Here is a 17,772-nt window from a genome sequence, read left to right as displayed (position 1 = left end):
GCCTTATACCCCCTATATGCCCTAAAAATTCATAATACCCCCCATACACCACTATAACTCACCCATACACCACTCTGGCTCCTCCCCCTCCCATACACCACTCTGGCTCCTCCCCTCCCATACACCACTCTGGCTCCTCCCCCTCCCATACGCCACTCTGGCTCCTCCCCCGCCCATACACCACTCTGGCTCCTCCCCTCCCATACATCACTTTGCCTCCTCCCCCTCCCATATACCACTCTGCCTCCTCCCCCCATACATCACTCTGGCCCCTCCCATACTCCACTCTGCCTCCTCCCATACATCGCGTTGGCTCCTCCCCCTCCCATACATCACTTTGCCTCCTCCCCCCTCCCATACTCCACTCTGCCTCCTGTGAACCTCCGTTTCTGACAAGACACCAGGGAGCCGGGTAGAGAGGCAGAGTGGCGTATGAGAGGGGGAGGAGCCAGAGTGGTGTATTGGAGGGTGGCTCCCATACACCCCTCTGACTCCTCCCCCCTCCCATACACCGCTCTGCCTCTCTACCCGGCTCCGTTACTGAAGGCACTTTCCCTGCAGCTTCATAGAAGCCACAGTGTAAGTGAAGGGCAGTAACGGAGTCTGTCTGTGCGATGCAGACCCTCACCGGCTATCAGAGAGGATGATTCTCTGTTAGCCGGTGGGGGTCTGCATCGCACAGACAGACTCCGTTACTCACCTTCACTTACACTGAGGCTTCTATGAAGCTGCAGGGAAAGTGCCTTCAGTAACGGTGCCGGGTAGAGAGGCAGAGTGACGTATGGGAGGGGGGAGGAGTCAGAGGGGTCTATGGGAGGGGGGAGAGAGACGGAAGTGAGAGACCGGCCGACAGTGAGGAGAATCCAGGTCCCCTGCAGCGTTGCGGGGGATCTGGATTCCGGTGTTATAATCCGATCTCTGTTTGAGGTCGGATTATATAAAGAGAGGAGTTTTTCAGAGCATTTGCTCTGAAAAAAACCTCTTTTTATAATCGATAAAAATCGATCCGATTAATCGATGATGAAATTCGTTGACAACGATTTTCATAATCGATTATTATCGATTTTATCGATTAGTTGTTTCAGCCCTAAATCACACATGGACAATCGAGCACTAGTGAGTCTTTACGAACCAGAACCGTATAATCGCTGCTCATCAGAGTCCTACCGAACACAGAGCCTTTGGATATATGAAAAGCCTTTGTTAATAAAGCCAGGGAAGTAGAAATGAAACATTCAGATATTGGCAGCTTTTGAATGTGACGCATGATAGCGGAATGAAAAGCATGCGCTAATCCTTCTGGAACCCGAGGTTCCTTTTAATTATACAGTCCTAGACAAAATACATTATCAGAAACAAATACAGACAGAAGAGTATATCATTGGAAAAAAAATAATACACAGGATTTATCAAGTGGAAAACCCAGGACATCCTGCATCAGATATACGAGAAATAATTGCAAACAATTTTTTTTTTACGTGGATCCTGCGATACCTCTGTGACTAATCTGTGGAAGCGAGCAGCATAACAAAGAGAAAGAAAATGTTAAATGTAACTCTCCAACAGATACTCCATTAAAGTCAAAATATTAGATCCGTGTCACAACAATGAGTCGTGGCCCAAGAGACAAAGGAAAGGTCAATGGTCTCTCTGAAACATCCATACTATAAGTTATTTTCATTAATAAGATCAGTATATCCACACTTCAAACCAATTGCCGAAACACACGATTATCTAGCTGGCCTGGTGATTTTTAGTGTACGCTGGAGAGGGATTTTACTAAAATTTATGGCCGCTCAAAAAACAAAAAAAAAAAAGATGATTCCGGTTTCCATGCTTCAAGGTTTAACATCCTGTGTCATAAAAAACATAACGGTCTCACAATATGGAAGGCCTGTCATGTTTTGACAGATCGAGAGGGAAGTAGAAAGCCATTAGAAGATTTACAACAATATCATGCATACAATCTTTCCATGCAAACATAAAGAGCACTCCTGGGAGTTAAAGGCAACAATGACCTTCACAAATCGCAAATTCAAGAAGCAACTCCAACAAAAGTACTACTGGCAAAAAAAAAAAAAAAAATTGTAAAAAGAGTTGTATCACCGCATCAGCGTTAATTTCTTTAAGGAACGTGATTTTAATCCATTAACTATAATATATATACATATCTTTGTGATGAGCTACAGAAGCCCATCTGGTCTCTGGCTGCTCCAAACCAATGTTTGGCACTCAGAGAGACCTATTCATTTGTAAGAAACAAAAAGTCATCCTCATACATCTGTTGGGTCTAAAAATTAAAATCTGTACTGCACTAGTATATGAAATTGGTGGTCAGTTGGAAGCACAGGGGCTGTGTTTTGTATGATCGTGCCGATTCCACACCACTGAAATATATGCAGCTTTACGATTAACTCAAACCCTTATCAGAGAAGCATGTTACCCTCACAGTAGCTATGCAATATTATAGACAACATAAAAAAGGAAATAAAAATTCAAGTCTTCCGTTTCCACTGTTTGTCAGCTATAGTATGCTTTAACAGGATCATTCCCAGTGACAAGAGCGTCGTAAACATTATGATGCATCAGCTAAGTTGTTTTTTTGTTTTTTTTTTCTTTTTTTTTTTATTTGTGTTCATACAAAATTACACCATATCCTTATTAAAATAAGGGTTACAGAAGAGGGAGTTAACGGGGGGTACCTATAGCTTATTAATTCTAAATATGAAACTAAAAAAAAAAAAGTTGGGGGTTTCTGATTCACTGACAGCCAAATTGCAAAGATAAAATAAAAAAAATATATATATAAAATGTTCACCTAAATTAGGACTCTGGTTGCAGCGGCAGATATACTTTCGTTTGTGAACTGAAATTCATTTGTCCAACAAGTCACGGAAGCATTTGCGAAGAGGTAGACAAGGACTTTGGAACGGAGACTGAGCTATAAAGTCTTCAATGTCGCAGTTTTATTGATGGTACCTACTCAAATTCTCATCAAAACCTAAAGCAAGAAATCCCTTTACTGTAGCTTTGTGCTTTCTGCCAGAATAAATCAAGCGACAGGGAATTGCATGAAATTTTTGGGTTGGTTGTTCATTAAAGCTCCTGCTTAAAAACAAAATTAAATAGAGGGACAGTTTATTGTTCCAAACACCCTTACCAACAACAAATGCATATTAAAGCACTTTGCAGGTACTTCCATATTCGCTCCAGAGCTGTATTAATCCACCCAGCGCATGGTCCTGTTTTCACGTCTACAATGATCTCAAAAGGGGGCACTTTCTGCTTTTCATTGATAGATCCCATGGAATTTCCATGCAAGCCACCATTTGTAGCACATATATAATCTGGGCGCAGGGGCAGATGAGCAAGCCAGGGAGCTGGGGCCAGGTAACAAGCTATTTGTATTGGTGGGGATCCTGCAGAATGAGGGCCGAAGTGTCCCTTTAAACTGCCAAGGTGTAATTAAAGCAAGTCAGCTCTTTTGGACTAGAAATCATTGTCTCGTATTTGTAATTTTATTTGAAAAGGTTAAGCCAATAAAATAGCTTAAACAATTGGGCAGCAAAACGAAACAAGGGTGGGTCGCAGAGCAGCTGAAGAGGGGCGCCTGCCAGAAGCATTTAACAGGGGTTGGCAAGGCATCTTCTGTTTTCCAGCTGGGCTCCTTCACTCCTAGGCACAAACCCTCAAAATAGGTTTAAGAATTCAGAAATTCCAAATTTTCTTCGTTATACAAGATTAGAGGACTGCAAAGGCCCGATAACCTATACAAACAAGGCTAAACAGGACTCTGAAGCAGTGTGAGGAAATCTGAATCTGTTACAGGAATTGTCCCCTGTTAAAGTTTAAATATTTATATTTCCGCTGAAAGGCAGACAGACGGATGCCTGTTGCTGATGTCCTAACAAAGTATAGTACTTTCACCTCGAGGTTATTTTCCTTGCGGTGGATACATTGGGGGAGGGAGGCACACACCGGTTCTTTCTAACTCCAGCCAGGTAATTGGCTTTAAGATCCATGGATGGGTTTATATATAAAACTAAAAGCTAGCACTGACAATCCCGCAATAATGAGCTACCATGCAGTCCAGGAGCGATATAAAGAAAGCTGTTCAAATGAATGTGGGACACTGTACCTGGATGAAAGCGTTGAGCACAAACGTAAAGATCAAAATATTCTAACAGCTTCTAAAGAGCCAAACACGTTAGAACGCTGGCATTTTCACTAGCTGAAAAACACGTTTATAGCTAAAGCTCGTGGCTCTTTTACAAATGCAGACAAAAGTATGTCCACAGAGAAGTCAGGCTAAGAGAAGACCGTGAATTCCAAAACATGCTTTTAAAAATGAAGGGGGAAAAAGTGAATTCCTCAGCTACTAAAAATGGATGTTTTGAGTGTTTTGCAGCAAGGAGAAGATGCAGAAGGAATTTATAAAAAGTTACATTTCATAAAACAGCCAGCAATAAGGTTAGCTCGTTCTATGTGTAGTGCACAATATAGCAGCGGTTCACACAACACGTTTTAGATATCCAACTAAAGCACATGCATCTCAATGAATCATTTCTGTCAATGATTCACATAATTCCTGGTCTGTTTGTGGCCTTTAAAGACTTGAGTTGGGGTGCGGAGCTATTTAACAAAGTTTATCATCTGGCAACCACTGAAGTATTTTTGTACTCTTTTAATGTCTTGTTACTCTCAGTGTTTGATCCGGAGTCTCCGGGTGCAGTACTGCTTCCCTGGGTCTCTTTCCTCTCTGCCTGTGACAAGAGACTGGCATTCCCCACACCCACTCGCCAATCGATTCTCATCTCACTTGCAATCCAATTAATGTTATCTGCCATTTGAGTTTAGCCTAGTTACCCGACAAAGGCACTTGCTGAAAAGAGTGTGAGCTTTGAGTAGCCTACATATCTAATATTTAAATGTTTAAGTCACACACACGCACACACACGCACACACACGCACACACACGCGCACACACACGCGCACACACACGCGCACACACACACGCGCACACACACACGCGCACACACACACGCGCACACACACACGCGCACACACACACGCGCACACACACACGCGCACACACACACGCGCACACACACACGCGCACACACACACGCGCACACACACACGCGCACACACACACACGCGCACACACACACGCACCAGCACAGCCAAGAATGTATTGAGTATCGCTTATGGGACCCTAGTAGTAGCTTTGCTTAAAAAGTTTTCACTGTACGGAATCTGTTTAGCTCAGTACAAAGTTCTCAGCACCATTGAAACATTATGCCTATTTCTACATAGAATTGTATGTCTCCGTTCCAGATAAAGAAAAGAAAGAAAACAACCCGTGATTTCCTCAGAGTGGAAAAAAATTCTCATTGCAAGAGTTTGTCTTTTAAACAGATGTTTAAATTGTATTTAGTACAATGATCTCAAACCATAATGGAGTTATGAGCCTTTCACTAAATGCCTTCTACATTTATCCTAACTTTTATACTTCTGCTTTCCAAGCAGTCCTCTACTGTAAGGCAAAAAATATGGATTACAGAAATGTCTAGCTAAGCAGACACACGTCAAGTAATATTAAGAGAAGACATACTTGTTGCCAGTCAGCAATTTATTTTCTTCGCTGTCGAATTTTAGCGGCAGGTCTCTCGCTGTTCTCCAAATACTGGGTTATGAACGGACAACAGCGTTCCCAGCATTCAGTTATTCCCAAGCAAAACACATTCTTAAAAAAAAAATAAACCAATCTGTCCTACAACTGCCAATTAGTTGATCATTCAAGATATTTGATTTGTCATGTAATATTCATATAACCAGTTAGCTTCAGTAATGAATGATAGCTCATTTGTGCCACTAATTGGCTACTCCAAGCCAATCAATAGTGTGAAACATTGGACCATGAGCATAAAAGCTGCAGCTCCTTCCAAAGGTAAGCCATTTGTACCTCTACTTCCTATATCTTTAATTAATTTGCATTCATTGTTCAGAAGGCTGCCTGGGAAACTGGTGTCCCTTTAAGTGAAACAGTTTAAACATAGGGAAAGGACACTGTGTGTATGTATAATATAATACCGTATATAGCCTGGCTAGCACACATTCTCCTCTTCTCGACCTACTGTTAAATGAGTTCTTCAGGCAGTTAAATCAATGTCTTGGTGAAAAATAAAGTTAGACAGTGTCAGGAAGCCACACAAATAATGATGCATTTTGTAGCAGATGTCAGATACGCTGCAGCCCATGCTGAGCTCGGGAAATTGGCCTCCTTATGTTCATATTATCTCATAATAAGCTATGCACCTGCTCTAGCAATTGACCACTTCTTCACTTTGCTGCTCATTTGGGTAATATGAAAGCAGGGGAGCTCTAATTAGTCCAGTAATTTGGCATTACCAGGTCTATTAGGGTTTCTGCAAACTTCATAAAAAAAAAATTTAATACATTAGAGAATGAGAAAAGGAAGGATGCAACACATACACGTGTAAATCTATTTGTTCTGCATAATGCATCAGAAAAGACACATTGGCATAACAGAGAGTAGGTATGGAAGCAAAAGCTGACCTCGAGAACTTACAGGATGATTAAAATACTGTCACTTATAAAAGGTGTCCTTGAGAAGGTTGGTAGTAAGAACAGCTACTCGTGTCAAGTAAAACAATGCATGGGGAAAAAAAAACAAAAGTTTTACCTTTTCTGCCAAAGCCTTCAAGCTGTCAAGAAATCTTTGCCAGAAATCTTTGAAGAGTGGGCGATCAATTTTCTTAAGGCTGTCTTTAGTGCTCGCATCTACACTCACATACAGCTGAGTGACCGGCTCCAGGCACCTAGGAAATAATTTAGAAATGAGATAAAGGTGGAGAATTTTAAACTATTATTAATCCCGTGTTATTCTATGCACCTGCGTGTACAGGATGGATCAAGCACAGAATGGTTACTTTAATGGCACTTTTGAACAAAAGGTATAGCTCAATGAAAAAAGTAATTTTGTGATCAAAGCGCATTAAAACAAACCTGTAAAAAGCAAAACCATTATTACAATGAAACCCAAATGCACTGCAGCAGGAGCTCTCCAAAGTGCTGAACGGAGAAAAGACTAATGCAGGAGCTACATTTCAAAACCACAATATTGTCTATAAATGTAAAAACAACAGACTGCAATACCTCGGGGTAGCTATTTCAAGTATATCAAGCCATTCCTTAAATGAATGTATTTACCGGACAACATGTTTACAGCCAAATAATACCCTACTAGACATCATTAGCTTGGACTTTCCCATACACATACTTAATTTTCAACAGAGTCTACACTGCCAAGAGTGGTATATTTGAAAGAGTGTGCATCGGCAGGGTACAATACTTTCACAAGTTATGCGGTTTTAATGTGGGATGCTACAGCACAAGCACAGGTTTCAACAATGTGTAACAGGAGCCATCTTAGACTGCTTTTTCTTCATCTGTGAAGACATCAAGGCTTCTTTCCTACAGTGTGTTAGGCAATGACCTCATTAAGCACACGCAATGTGAATTAGGGATGCACCGATATATCGGTGGCCGAAACGTATGGCATTATCTGCTAAATGGCGAAACAAACCAAAAAACACCAAAAATAATCATCCGCAGGGGCCCTGCCGCTTCCCTCTGTGTTGCTCAGCAGCGTCTCTAGCTCCGTCGAGGGGAAGCGGGAACCCAGGAGCGTTAATGCCGCGTCACCTCACGTGACTCTGCTCTGTTCCGGTTCCCCTGGGCAGGTCAAGAGAAGTTCAAACAGACTGCGAGCAACACAGAGGGAGACAGTGGCCCCTACGTAAGTCTGTGAGCGGCACCGGAAGATCTGCAGTTCAGGGAAGGGTGGGAGGTATGAATGAGTATACGTGAATGAGGGAATGAATGTTTGTGATGAATGAATATGTATGTGATAGCATGGATGTGTAAGTGGGGGGGCACAGGGAGGCTGTAGGTTATGTGCATGTATTGGCTGCTTGTGCATGATAGGAGTCACATTGCTATCACACTCCTATCATGCACAAGCAGCCACAGTAGCAAAAGCTAGCAGAAATTACACTTCTATCATGTCCTGGTTCCAGGATGAGTGTGACTGATGTTAACAGTTGCTGTTAGCAATCACACGCCTATCGTGCCCAGACAGCCAGTACATGCTGGACTCTGGGCATGATAGGAGTGTTGTGTTCATGAACCTTTAGTGGAAGCTCTAGATTGCTTCTGGGAGAGGATCACACTCCTATCAAGCCAGGTTCCAGCATGTACTGGCTGCTGTATGTAACTCATATTATGCCCAGGCAGCCAGTACATGCTGGACCCTGGGTATGATAGGAGTATCATCCTATCCTACAAGCCTATCCCCACATTTCATATACATGGTGTCATTCATGGTGTCATTCAATCAAACTGACTCATATCATGCCCAGGCAGCCATCACACGCTGCCTGCGCATTATAGGAGTTTAATTGAAGTTAATATAATTATTATATATCTATATATAAATAAAACTGCTGTTTGAGTTTACTATTATTTGCTATTTTTTTCCAATTTTAGTGTGTTACTTATATTAAATAAAAGTGTGTTTTATTTTTCTTTTCTTTTCTAAAGGGGGGGTCATTTTCGGTTTCGGCCAAGTGCATCCTGAATTTTCAGCTTTGGTTCAGAATTTTCATTTCGGTGCATCCCTCATGTAAATATTACAATCATGTGGCACCTAAATACATTTCAGTATGGTACTTGCCAACAGCCAAACTCTTAAATTTGACAAGAGGTGGATTAAGTTTAAGGTGCTTACCTTATTTCCTCGGGGAACTGTGCATTTGTAACTAGAAAGCTGGATATTCCCTTGTGGTGAAGCAGCTGAAGGAACCTGTTGATCTCTGGATACATGATCGGTTCACCAACCAAGGACAGTGCACAATGTTTGACAGCCATCCCTTCTTCAAACCTGTCCAGTTTCACTCCTGGTACACCTGAAAATATTAACCCAAATACATTAAACAAAGATCTACTAAAAGGCTAAATAGTGCAAATTTTGTGTAACAAAACAAAACAAGAGGTCTTCTACTATATGGTTTCTAAAACATGGCACATGCGTTGTATCTATCGTTATTTAAAGAACTCAATATGCACCTCTGGCTTTCAAAAATAATTGTGCCACTGGCTCTCTCTCATTAGTATAACATAACGGCAACAGTGCCAACCACTGAGCAGCAAAGCAACACAAGGTCTGATGACCACCAGTGTGATCAGCCCCTAGTTTTGTGGCAGATGAGCTGCTTCTCTCCAAACCTGCCAATAAACACCTAGCCGGCCTGGTCACTATGCACTGCTGATAATGATGGGATTGAAAAGGGAACTTTGTGTATGGAGTCTACAACATTCTGGCTGTATTGTAAAAAAAAAAAAAAAAAAAAAAAAAAAGAAATTACAAGCAAAGGTTCAATCAATTATAGGCTTCTGTGGTTCTCTCAGAGCATCAAGTCAATAGGACACCACTCATCAGTTACATTAATGTGGGCCTGCCTGACAGTTATTAATAAATCTAACAAACCACTTTACCCCAAGGGATGAGAACTTAGAAGCAGCTTATCTGATTCACCAACCAATGCTGAGACAGATCCCAGAAGTGGTACTAATTCTTTACCTCAGGACAGAAAATACCGTAGATTTATCACTTCCGCTGTACTATTAGCAAGTGCTGCAGAAGGAAATTTTTGAAACTGAGTCTATTTTATGCCCAGAAAGAATACAGAAGACTATTTTGACATTTTAAAACAGAAGTGAGCTAAATATCAGACACTTCTTTCTTATATATTTATACCTTATTATACCAAGTTGACATACTGCAAAAAAATAAATAAAAGCAAAGCAGATCACTGTATTTTCAGTGTACTGCACTCCAAATAAACCTCACCGATATAAAGTCGTGTAACCAAAACTACCACTCAGAGAAAGTCTTCTTCAATTAAGGAAAAGTATTTATTTTATTGAATAAACCGTTCTTACAGTCAGTAACGCAGAGGGAGAGGTTTGTGTATGAATAGAAATGTTGTGGGTATGGTATACAGGTTTATTTATCTGTAGTTAGTGCACAAATAGCTCTAAAGTATTATATATACAGTATCTCGCAAAAGTGAGTACACCCCTCACATTTTTGTAGATATTTTATTATATCTTTTCACGTGACAACACTGAAGAAATGACCGACCAAAGCATGACCAGTCTATCATTTTAATGGTAGGTGTACTTGAACAGTGAGACAGAACAACAACAAAAAATCCAGAATAACGCATTTCAAATAAATTATAAGATGTGAGTGCTCCTAATCTCAGCTTGTTACCTGTATAAAAGATGCCTGTCTACAGGAGCAATCAATCAGGTTCCAAACTCTCCACCATGGCCAAGACCAAAGAGCTGTCCAAGGATGTCAGGGACAAGATGGTAGACCTTCACCATAGATTATGCAATTTTTTTCCCCTCGGTCTGGGGCTCCCCGTGGAGTTTCAGCGATCGTGATAATGGTGAGGAATCAGCTCAGAACTACACGGGAGGATCTTATCAATGATCTCAAGGCAGCTGGGACCATAGTCACCAAGAACACAATTGTAACACTATGCCGTGAAGGACTGAATTCCTGTAGCGCCCACAAAGGGCCCCTGCTCAAAAAAGCACATGTGCAGGCATGTCTATAGTTTCCCAATGAACATCTGAATGATTCAGAGGAGAGCTGGGTGAAAGCGTTGTGGTCAGATGAGATCAAAATCAAGCTATTTGGCATTAACGCAACTCGTGGAGGAGGAGGAATGCTGCCTATGACACCAAGAACACCATCCCCACCGTCAAACATGGAGGTGGAAACATTATGCTTCGGGGGTGTTTTTCTGCTAAGGGGACAGGACAACTTCACATCAAAGGAACGATGGATGGGGCCTTGTGCCGTCAAATCACGGGTGAGAACCTCCTTCCCTCAGCCAGAGCATTGAAAATGACCCAAAACACACGGCAAAGGAAACAAAGGAGTGGCTCAAGAAAAAGCACATTAAGGTTCTGGAGCGGCCTAGTCAATCTCCAGACCTCCTGACGTGTGCAAACCTGGTGGCCAACTACAAGAAACGTCTGACCTCTGTGATTGCCAACAAGGGTTTTGCCAGCAAGTACTAAGTCATGTTTTGAAAAGGGGTCAAATACTTATTTCACTGAGTAAAATGCAGATCAATTTAACTTATTTGAAACACGCTATTCTGGGTTTTTTTTTGTTGTTATTCTGTCTCTCACTCAAATAAGCATACCATTAAAATTATAGACTGATCACGGAGCGTGTGAGAGAGCGTGTGTGTGTGTAATAATATAATATATATATATATATATATATATATATATATATATATATATATATATATATATATATATATATATATATATATATATATATATATATATATATATATATATATATATATATATACACACACACACGAAACTTGACTTCCACAGCCATATGTCTCTAAATGTACTCTGTTACATGCAAACATGTGTTTGATCATTCCTTCCTCAGAAACAGACATTTAATAGTTTAAGCATGAACACTATTAAATGCACGAATTCAAGCATACAGTTAAAAAAAAAAGTGTGTAAATTCAGAGGTTGGCACCAGGACATCCCAGTTTCATAGCTTTGTAATTCCAGCGAGAAGGCAGTGATTGCTTCTCAACATACAGTATACTCCCTGCCCATGTGCTATTCTTCAATAACAAAAATGATTGTTACTGAATAAGGGACTAGGGAACATTATTGGTTTCCAGCTGGTTAGTTAATACATTTAGAAAAATCACTGGCTGTTCCCGGGACCAGATTACAATTAAAAGAAACATTCTTCTTAACCTTGCAAGAATGTTGTCTCATTAGAAAGATAGGTTTAAAAAGACCACAGTCAACCACTTCCTAAATTTACAGACCAATACATGAAAGCTTGAGTATACATTCCTATCATAATGTCACGTTTAAAGCTATTATAGCATTCATCTATGAAGGACATCTTTTCTTTAACCAAGGCAAGCGACTAATATCTTGGCACTTTTCTCCATTATTCACCTATGTACATTAAGACGCACGTGACCTAGGGCTGCAACTAACAATTATTTTCATAATCTATTATTTTTTTTGATTAATCGGATAAAAAAAAAATAAAAAAAAAATTGGTTATTTAAAATAATGTAATGAACAAACTGGGTGTTAAAAACAAACATCCGATTATTTACGTTAATGTCATTAACCCTTTCGTGTCTATTACAATGGAATTTCCCAAATTCCCTTATTTTACTGATATAAAAATAACAGCTATATTTTAAGGCGGTACAAGAAGGCATTTCTTGTTTTTATTTCCTTTTATTTGCCAGCCTGCCCCCCTGATATGCACATCTGACCCCAGGCTTGCCACTCTGCCCCCAGATATGCCTTATACCTCCTATATGCCACTGTGCCCCCTGATATGCCTTATACCCCCCCTATATGCCACTCTGCCTCCCTGATATGCCTTATACCCTCCTATATGCCACTCTGTCCCCCTAATATGCCATATATCCGATTATACCAATCTGCCCCCAGATATGCCTTATACCTTCCTATATGTCACTCCCCCCCCCCAGATAAGCCTTATACCTCCCCTATATGCCACTCGGCTCCCTAATATGCCTTATATACCATTATGTCACTCTGCCCCCGGATATGCCTTATACCTTCCTATATGCCACTCTACCCCCTGATATGCTATATAGCCCCTAGATATTCCTTTATACCTTCCTATAAGCCACTAAGCCCCCTGATATGCCTTATTCCCCCCCCCCATTCTCCCTGGTGTCTAGTGGGGGGCAGCCGGTGAACCTCTGCTGCTGGCCGGCACTTTTGCTAGAGCTCCTATGACTGAGCACCTGAAAGTCATGTGACGCTGGTGCTCCATCGCAGAAGCCCCGGAGGAAGTGAAGGGCACACAGACAACCACTGCTTCTGCCCTCCACTTCTGCCGGTGCTTCTATGATGGAGCACCGGAAGGTCATGTGACGCCGGCACTCAGTCATATAAGCCCCGGCGGAAGTGGAGGGCAAAAGCGGAGGATGTCTGCACGCATCGCGCAGACGCCGCCCGGCCGCCAGAGAGGATGATCCAGGTCCCCTGCAGTGCTGCGGGGGGATCTGGATCTTAGCGTTCTTATCCAACCTCTATACGAGGTCGGATTATAAGAAGGGGGTATTTTCAGAGTAATAGTTGACAACGATTTTCATGATTATCGATTTTATCGATTCGTTGTTTCAGCCCTAGTGTGACCTAAGCAAAAATGTCATCTAGGTGATGCTTAAATAAAGAATTACAACATAAAAGGAGAATCACTGCCATTAGTATGGTTGATCATCAGACTGTGATTATTCTAATTTCATGCGCTGTCTGTTTTAGCTATTCTTAAATCTGTTATTATATTATCTGCCTTAATGGGCACCATGTGTGATCTCCCACTAGATTATAATATGACTCTTATTCAAGGTAAAGTGGGAAATAACAAATGTTTAATGATGCGATGAAACCCAATATATAACGGAAAATAAAAATGTACTGTTTAAGATGCACAGAAAAATATTTATTGTACTGGGTAGACATTGCTTGCCATGAGCCATTCAACACTAATGTTTACAACCTCTCCTATGACTAATAAAAGTAGAACTATGTATTGCTAAATCCTAGGAATTTTCCCTTAGGATTTGCCATGAGGAGATGGAGGAAAAAATATGCATTTTAGGTTACCAAATAACCTTAAAAAAAATTAAAAAAAATAGTGATGCGTTTAAAGAGCTGCTTATGTACTGTTCACAAAGTATAGAATTAGCAAAATATATATATATAGTATTGTTAATTATCCAAACTCAGCCCAGAAAGAAAATCTTTCCAAGTTTCAAGCAATCAATATTTTCTTGCTTAATTATGAGATCATCAATAGGTCAAGGTCTTCAAATGTCCTTCTTGCCCTGTGATGAAAGGTTAACTGCCTTATACACTTTACAACTATTTTACCTTATTTGAGGGCCAAGTATAATAATTTACAACTAGAAGGTATAGATGTAATGTAAGGAAGTTTTACTTTACTGTGAGGGTGGTAAACAAATAGAACAGCCTCCCATCAGAAGTGGTAGAGGCTAATAATGTAAGGGAATTCAAACAGGCATGGGAGAGGCATAAAACTATTTTGAACAAAGATGAGACCAAGGACTGATTAAGGTCGGAGTCTTTACATCAGCAAAATGATGGCAGACAAGAACCATTTGGCTCATCTAGTCTGCCCAAATTCTATGTTTCTGTGTTGAGTTGAACAGTACTGTGTGTATAAAATCAAACAGAAAAGGCCTTGTTGGACATGATTTGACAAACATTATACCTTTGAATTGCTTAATCATATTTTGGTGGTTCTCAATAGCCTCTTTTACGATCATTTCAGGCTGGTCCATTTTCCACCTCCACTCTGTTCCCACTGGATTTGTATGATGTCTGGAAAAAAAGACACAAGATGTTTAACACATGTTGCACGTCCAAAAAAATCTGTTTTATCTAGTATTAGAAACATGTTTTGGAGCTCCCAATATTTGAGTATAGATAGCCAACTTTGCAAAGGAAAACCACTGTTGACAGCATCTTGACTGCTAACGGTGTTTGAAGACAGTAGAGAAAGTTGGATGGGCACGACAGCCATCACATGCACTTAAATCCATTTGAAAGTAGACAGGTCTCTTTAAATTATACGGATCTTTAATTTAAAGTACTTTAAAATAAATTCTATGTTAGTGAGGCTGTAAGGAACATTAATCTGCCCCTTTAATGCTTCCATTATTATTGCTTTAGTTTCATCTCCAATTCATTAAACAAAAAAAATGTATATTGGCAAACATCAAATTAATCTGCCAACACTTTCTGGTTTACACAATATGTCTTGTAATTTAACTTTGAAAGTCAAGTAGAAAAACCAGAAAAGTTTTACAATTCTGTGTATTCAAAACCTGCTGAAAAAAATCTATTTTGATATCTGCTTGTTTCACAGATGCAACAATGCGTTTATTTAAAATAAGTGGTTTGCAGTCAGAGCCGTACACAAACGGTCAATTATTAAAAAACAGGACTATGGATTAATATCCATTCTTTCAAATCGACACGATGGTATTTTGGGTCTATGCCACACAGAGCAATGAGATGACGATGAAAGACGAGACCAGAGTACAATGAGTTATTATTCAACTAACTTGCTGCAAGCCTCCCAGTGCTGATCAATGCATCCTAGTGATGAACTATCGGTGTTATCAGATCCCCTCCACACCCTAATGGTTACCCCGTAGCAATAACATGAACGGTTAGACATACTCCAAAGCAGTTGGTAAAGCACATCCAGTAAAATCAGCAGCTCTCATAGCTCTCACATGACTTTTGCCCGGAGGCTGCTGTCAAACTGGTATGCTAACCGGCACTTCATTTATTTATAGGACCATGGATTCTCCATATCGATAAGAATTCACACACTGCAGAGGAAAACCAGCTATTTACATAAACATCTCTAAGTAGAAGCTAAACTCCTGCCAAACACTGCAGTGATATAGAACGATGAACAGCTGGTCATGGTGCAACTTTTCTTACCTATTCTTAAAATTGGAGTGCATTAAAATACTAGCTGAAATTAAACTAAAAAAAATATTGATTGTAAATATATAAAAACATAGAAACAGACTGTTACGGTAGATCCCAACCAAGTGATGTACATCCCAATCTTTCTTGAATTCCTTTACTATGTTTGCCTGTACTACTTCGACTGAAAGGTTATTCCACATATCTACTACCATATCTACTACGTTTTAACACTTGGTGAACAACTACATTCCATTCTACAATTGTCTCCACAGCCATAACTCAACAACATATCCCTGATGGAAAATAGAATTAGACGCATATAAAAATAATGTAAATATAAAATAGGCTAAAAAAATGTTTCATAATTGCCACAAAACATATAAATGCCTGTGAATAAGAATAATACCCCAAAGAACCAAAAAAGTTAAGAAAATATCTTAGAGTTGACTTTTATCTTGCAGTTACTTGCAGTCCATCAATCACATACGTTGTAAATAATCCAATAGAGCGTACACTTATAACAGCAGGGCCCCCTTCTCCTTCAATAATGTCTGGGTGTGTTAATCTTATTGCCAACCTATTGTTACAATGCTGTAGAATTTGCTGATGCTACATAAATATGTTTACATAGCTTCAAATCTACATCCAGGCTACATCCAGGCTGGATAGCTACATTACAAAAGTCGTGGATGCCATTACAGCATAAAATCCTGGTTCGGGATGATCACATGAAAACTATTGTTTGGTTATTTCAGTGTTCAGTATGAAACCCGAGATAAATTATTATATACATAATATATTGCTAAAGCTACACAAGCTACACATATAAATAGCTCTGCGTAAGAATGAGACTACATCTCACAAGGCTTGAAAATACCAGTTTTTCATCACTGGACGCATGTTTTTCATCGCCTATCCGTACACAGCGAGTGAAGAGGAGAGGATTGGATCTCCTCGACAACCTCTGACCAGTTTCCCTCCAGTGGAGGCTAGAACAATTTGTTTTATTTGGCTCTATTTATACCTGGCCAACAGCCTTATAAATAGCTTCCTACTTTGCGTCTTCAGAAAAGGTTTTCCATAGGTCAACCAAGGAGTCGAGCAAAGTTGCCGACACCTTCCCTTCTGTGAACATCAGAACGCGGTGAACATCTCACCGATATGATAAATATGTACTCGTGGCTGACCTATACTAAACGAATATTCTTTCGCTATATGAAAGGTTACCTCCAGCAGAATACACATTTATTGGCACAAGCCAGACTTGGAGTTGTTTCCATGCAGCGATGACTTTCGATGCCATAGAAAGTGTGCTTGTAACATCCTCCTCTTCCCCGTAGCATGGACTGTAAAATAAGAAAATAAAAAGAACTCAAACGGATCAAGCGCAAAACAATTGTTTATTCAGAAGAACATTCTACCCACATTAATATTTAAACAGTAAAAGCTACAGTGGCTAACAGATATCAAAATGAATTTACAACTGGCTCTACAGCACAAGGCCACTTACTGTAAAAGCCCCAATAAATCTGTGCTAGTAAAGACTAGAATATCCACATCATGCGACATATAATTTACGATCGAGCCACAATGGGCATCAAAACGCTGCTTTTTTAATGTGTTGGATATATTTAATGAACGGCAAACTTTAGGTCATCATTTATGGAAGAGGGGGGTTCAATAATTAAAGGCAATACCTTCACCTCTAATTTTAAAATAAATGGATAATTTTGCTCTTTAAACTTTCTCTGTATCTGAATTAAAAAGCAAATATAACAGTCCAATATCACAGCTGAATATTAATGCATTGTAAGAACGCTAGCGCAGAGCCCTCCTTTTCTTTGGTACAATTGGGATTTAACATGTGTTATTTTATATTGATTGTTAAATATTGTCACTGTCCCCCCAACTATAGCAGCACTAAGAAATCTGCTAGCTCTATATGCTATATAAGCAAATGTAACCGGCCACAAAATGAAACAGAGGCAATACATTTTCTTTACACCTTGCCAAATACGTACATATAAAAAATAAACTATACCTTGGTCCATCTGCACAGCTTGACACCCGAGTGACTTCCAATCAGTCTATAACCTG

At 40.1% G+C, this 17,772-nt stretch overlaps 1 protein-coding gene across 1 annotated transcript in view; it reads right to left on the bottom strand.

The window, feature by feature from the left end:
- LOC128472928 (S-adenosyl-L-methionine-dependent tRNA 4-demethylwyosine synthase TYW1-like) overlaps nt 1-17,772 on the bottom strand; it is a 59,516-nt gene that overhangs the window by 20,357 nt on the left and 21,387 nt on the right. The window contains exons 9-13 of the mRNA XM_053454912.1: nt 17,717-17,769; nt 16,903-17,021; nt 14,441-14,550; nt 8,813-8,990; nt 6,707-6,842 (exon numbers count right to left, since the gene is read on the bottom strand). Coding sequence (XP_053310887.1) covers nt 6,707-6,842; nt 8,813-8,990; nt 14,441-14,550; nt 16,903-17,021; nt 17,717-17,769 — 596 coding nt within the window. The remainder of the gene's footprint in view (nt 1-6,706; nt 6,843-8,812; nt 8,991-14,440; nt 14,551-16,902; nt 17,022-17,716; nt 17,770-17,772) is intronic.

This window comes from Spea bombifrons, chromosome 2 (assembly GCF_027358695.1).
Source record: "Spea bombifrons isolate aSpeBom1 chromosome 2, aSpeBom1.2.pri, whole genome shotgun sequence".
Taxonomy (NCBI): domain Eukaryota; kingdom Metazoa; phylum Chordata; class Amphibia; order Anura; family Pelobatidae; genus Spea; species Spea bombifrons.
This window is presented reverse-complemented; position numbering and strand designations above follow the sequence as displayed.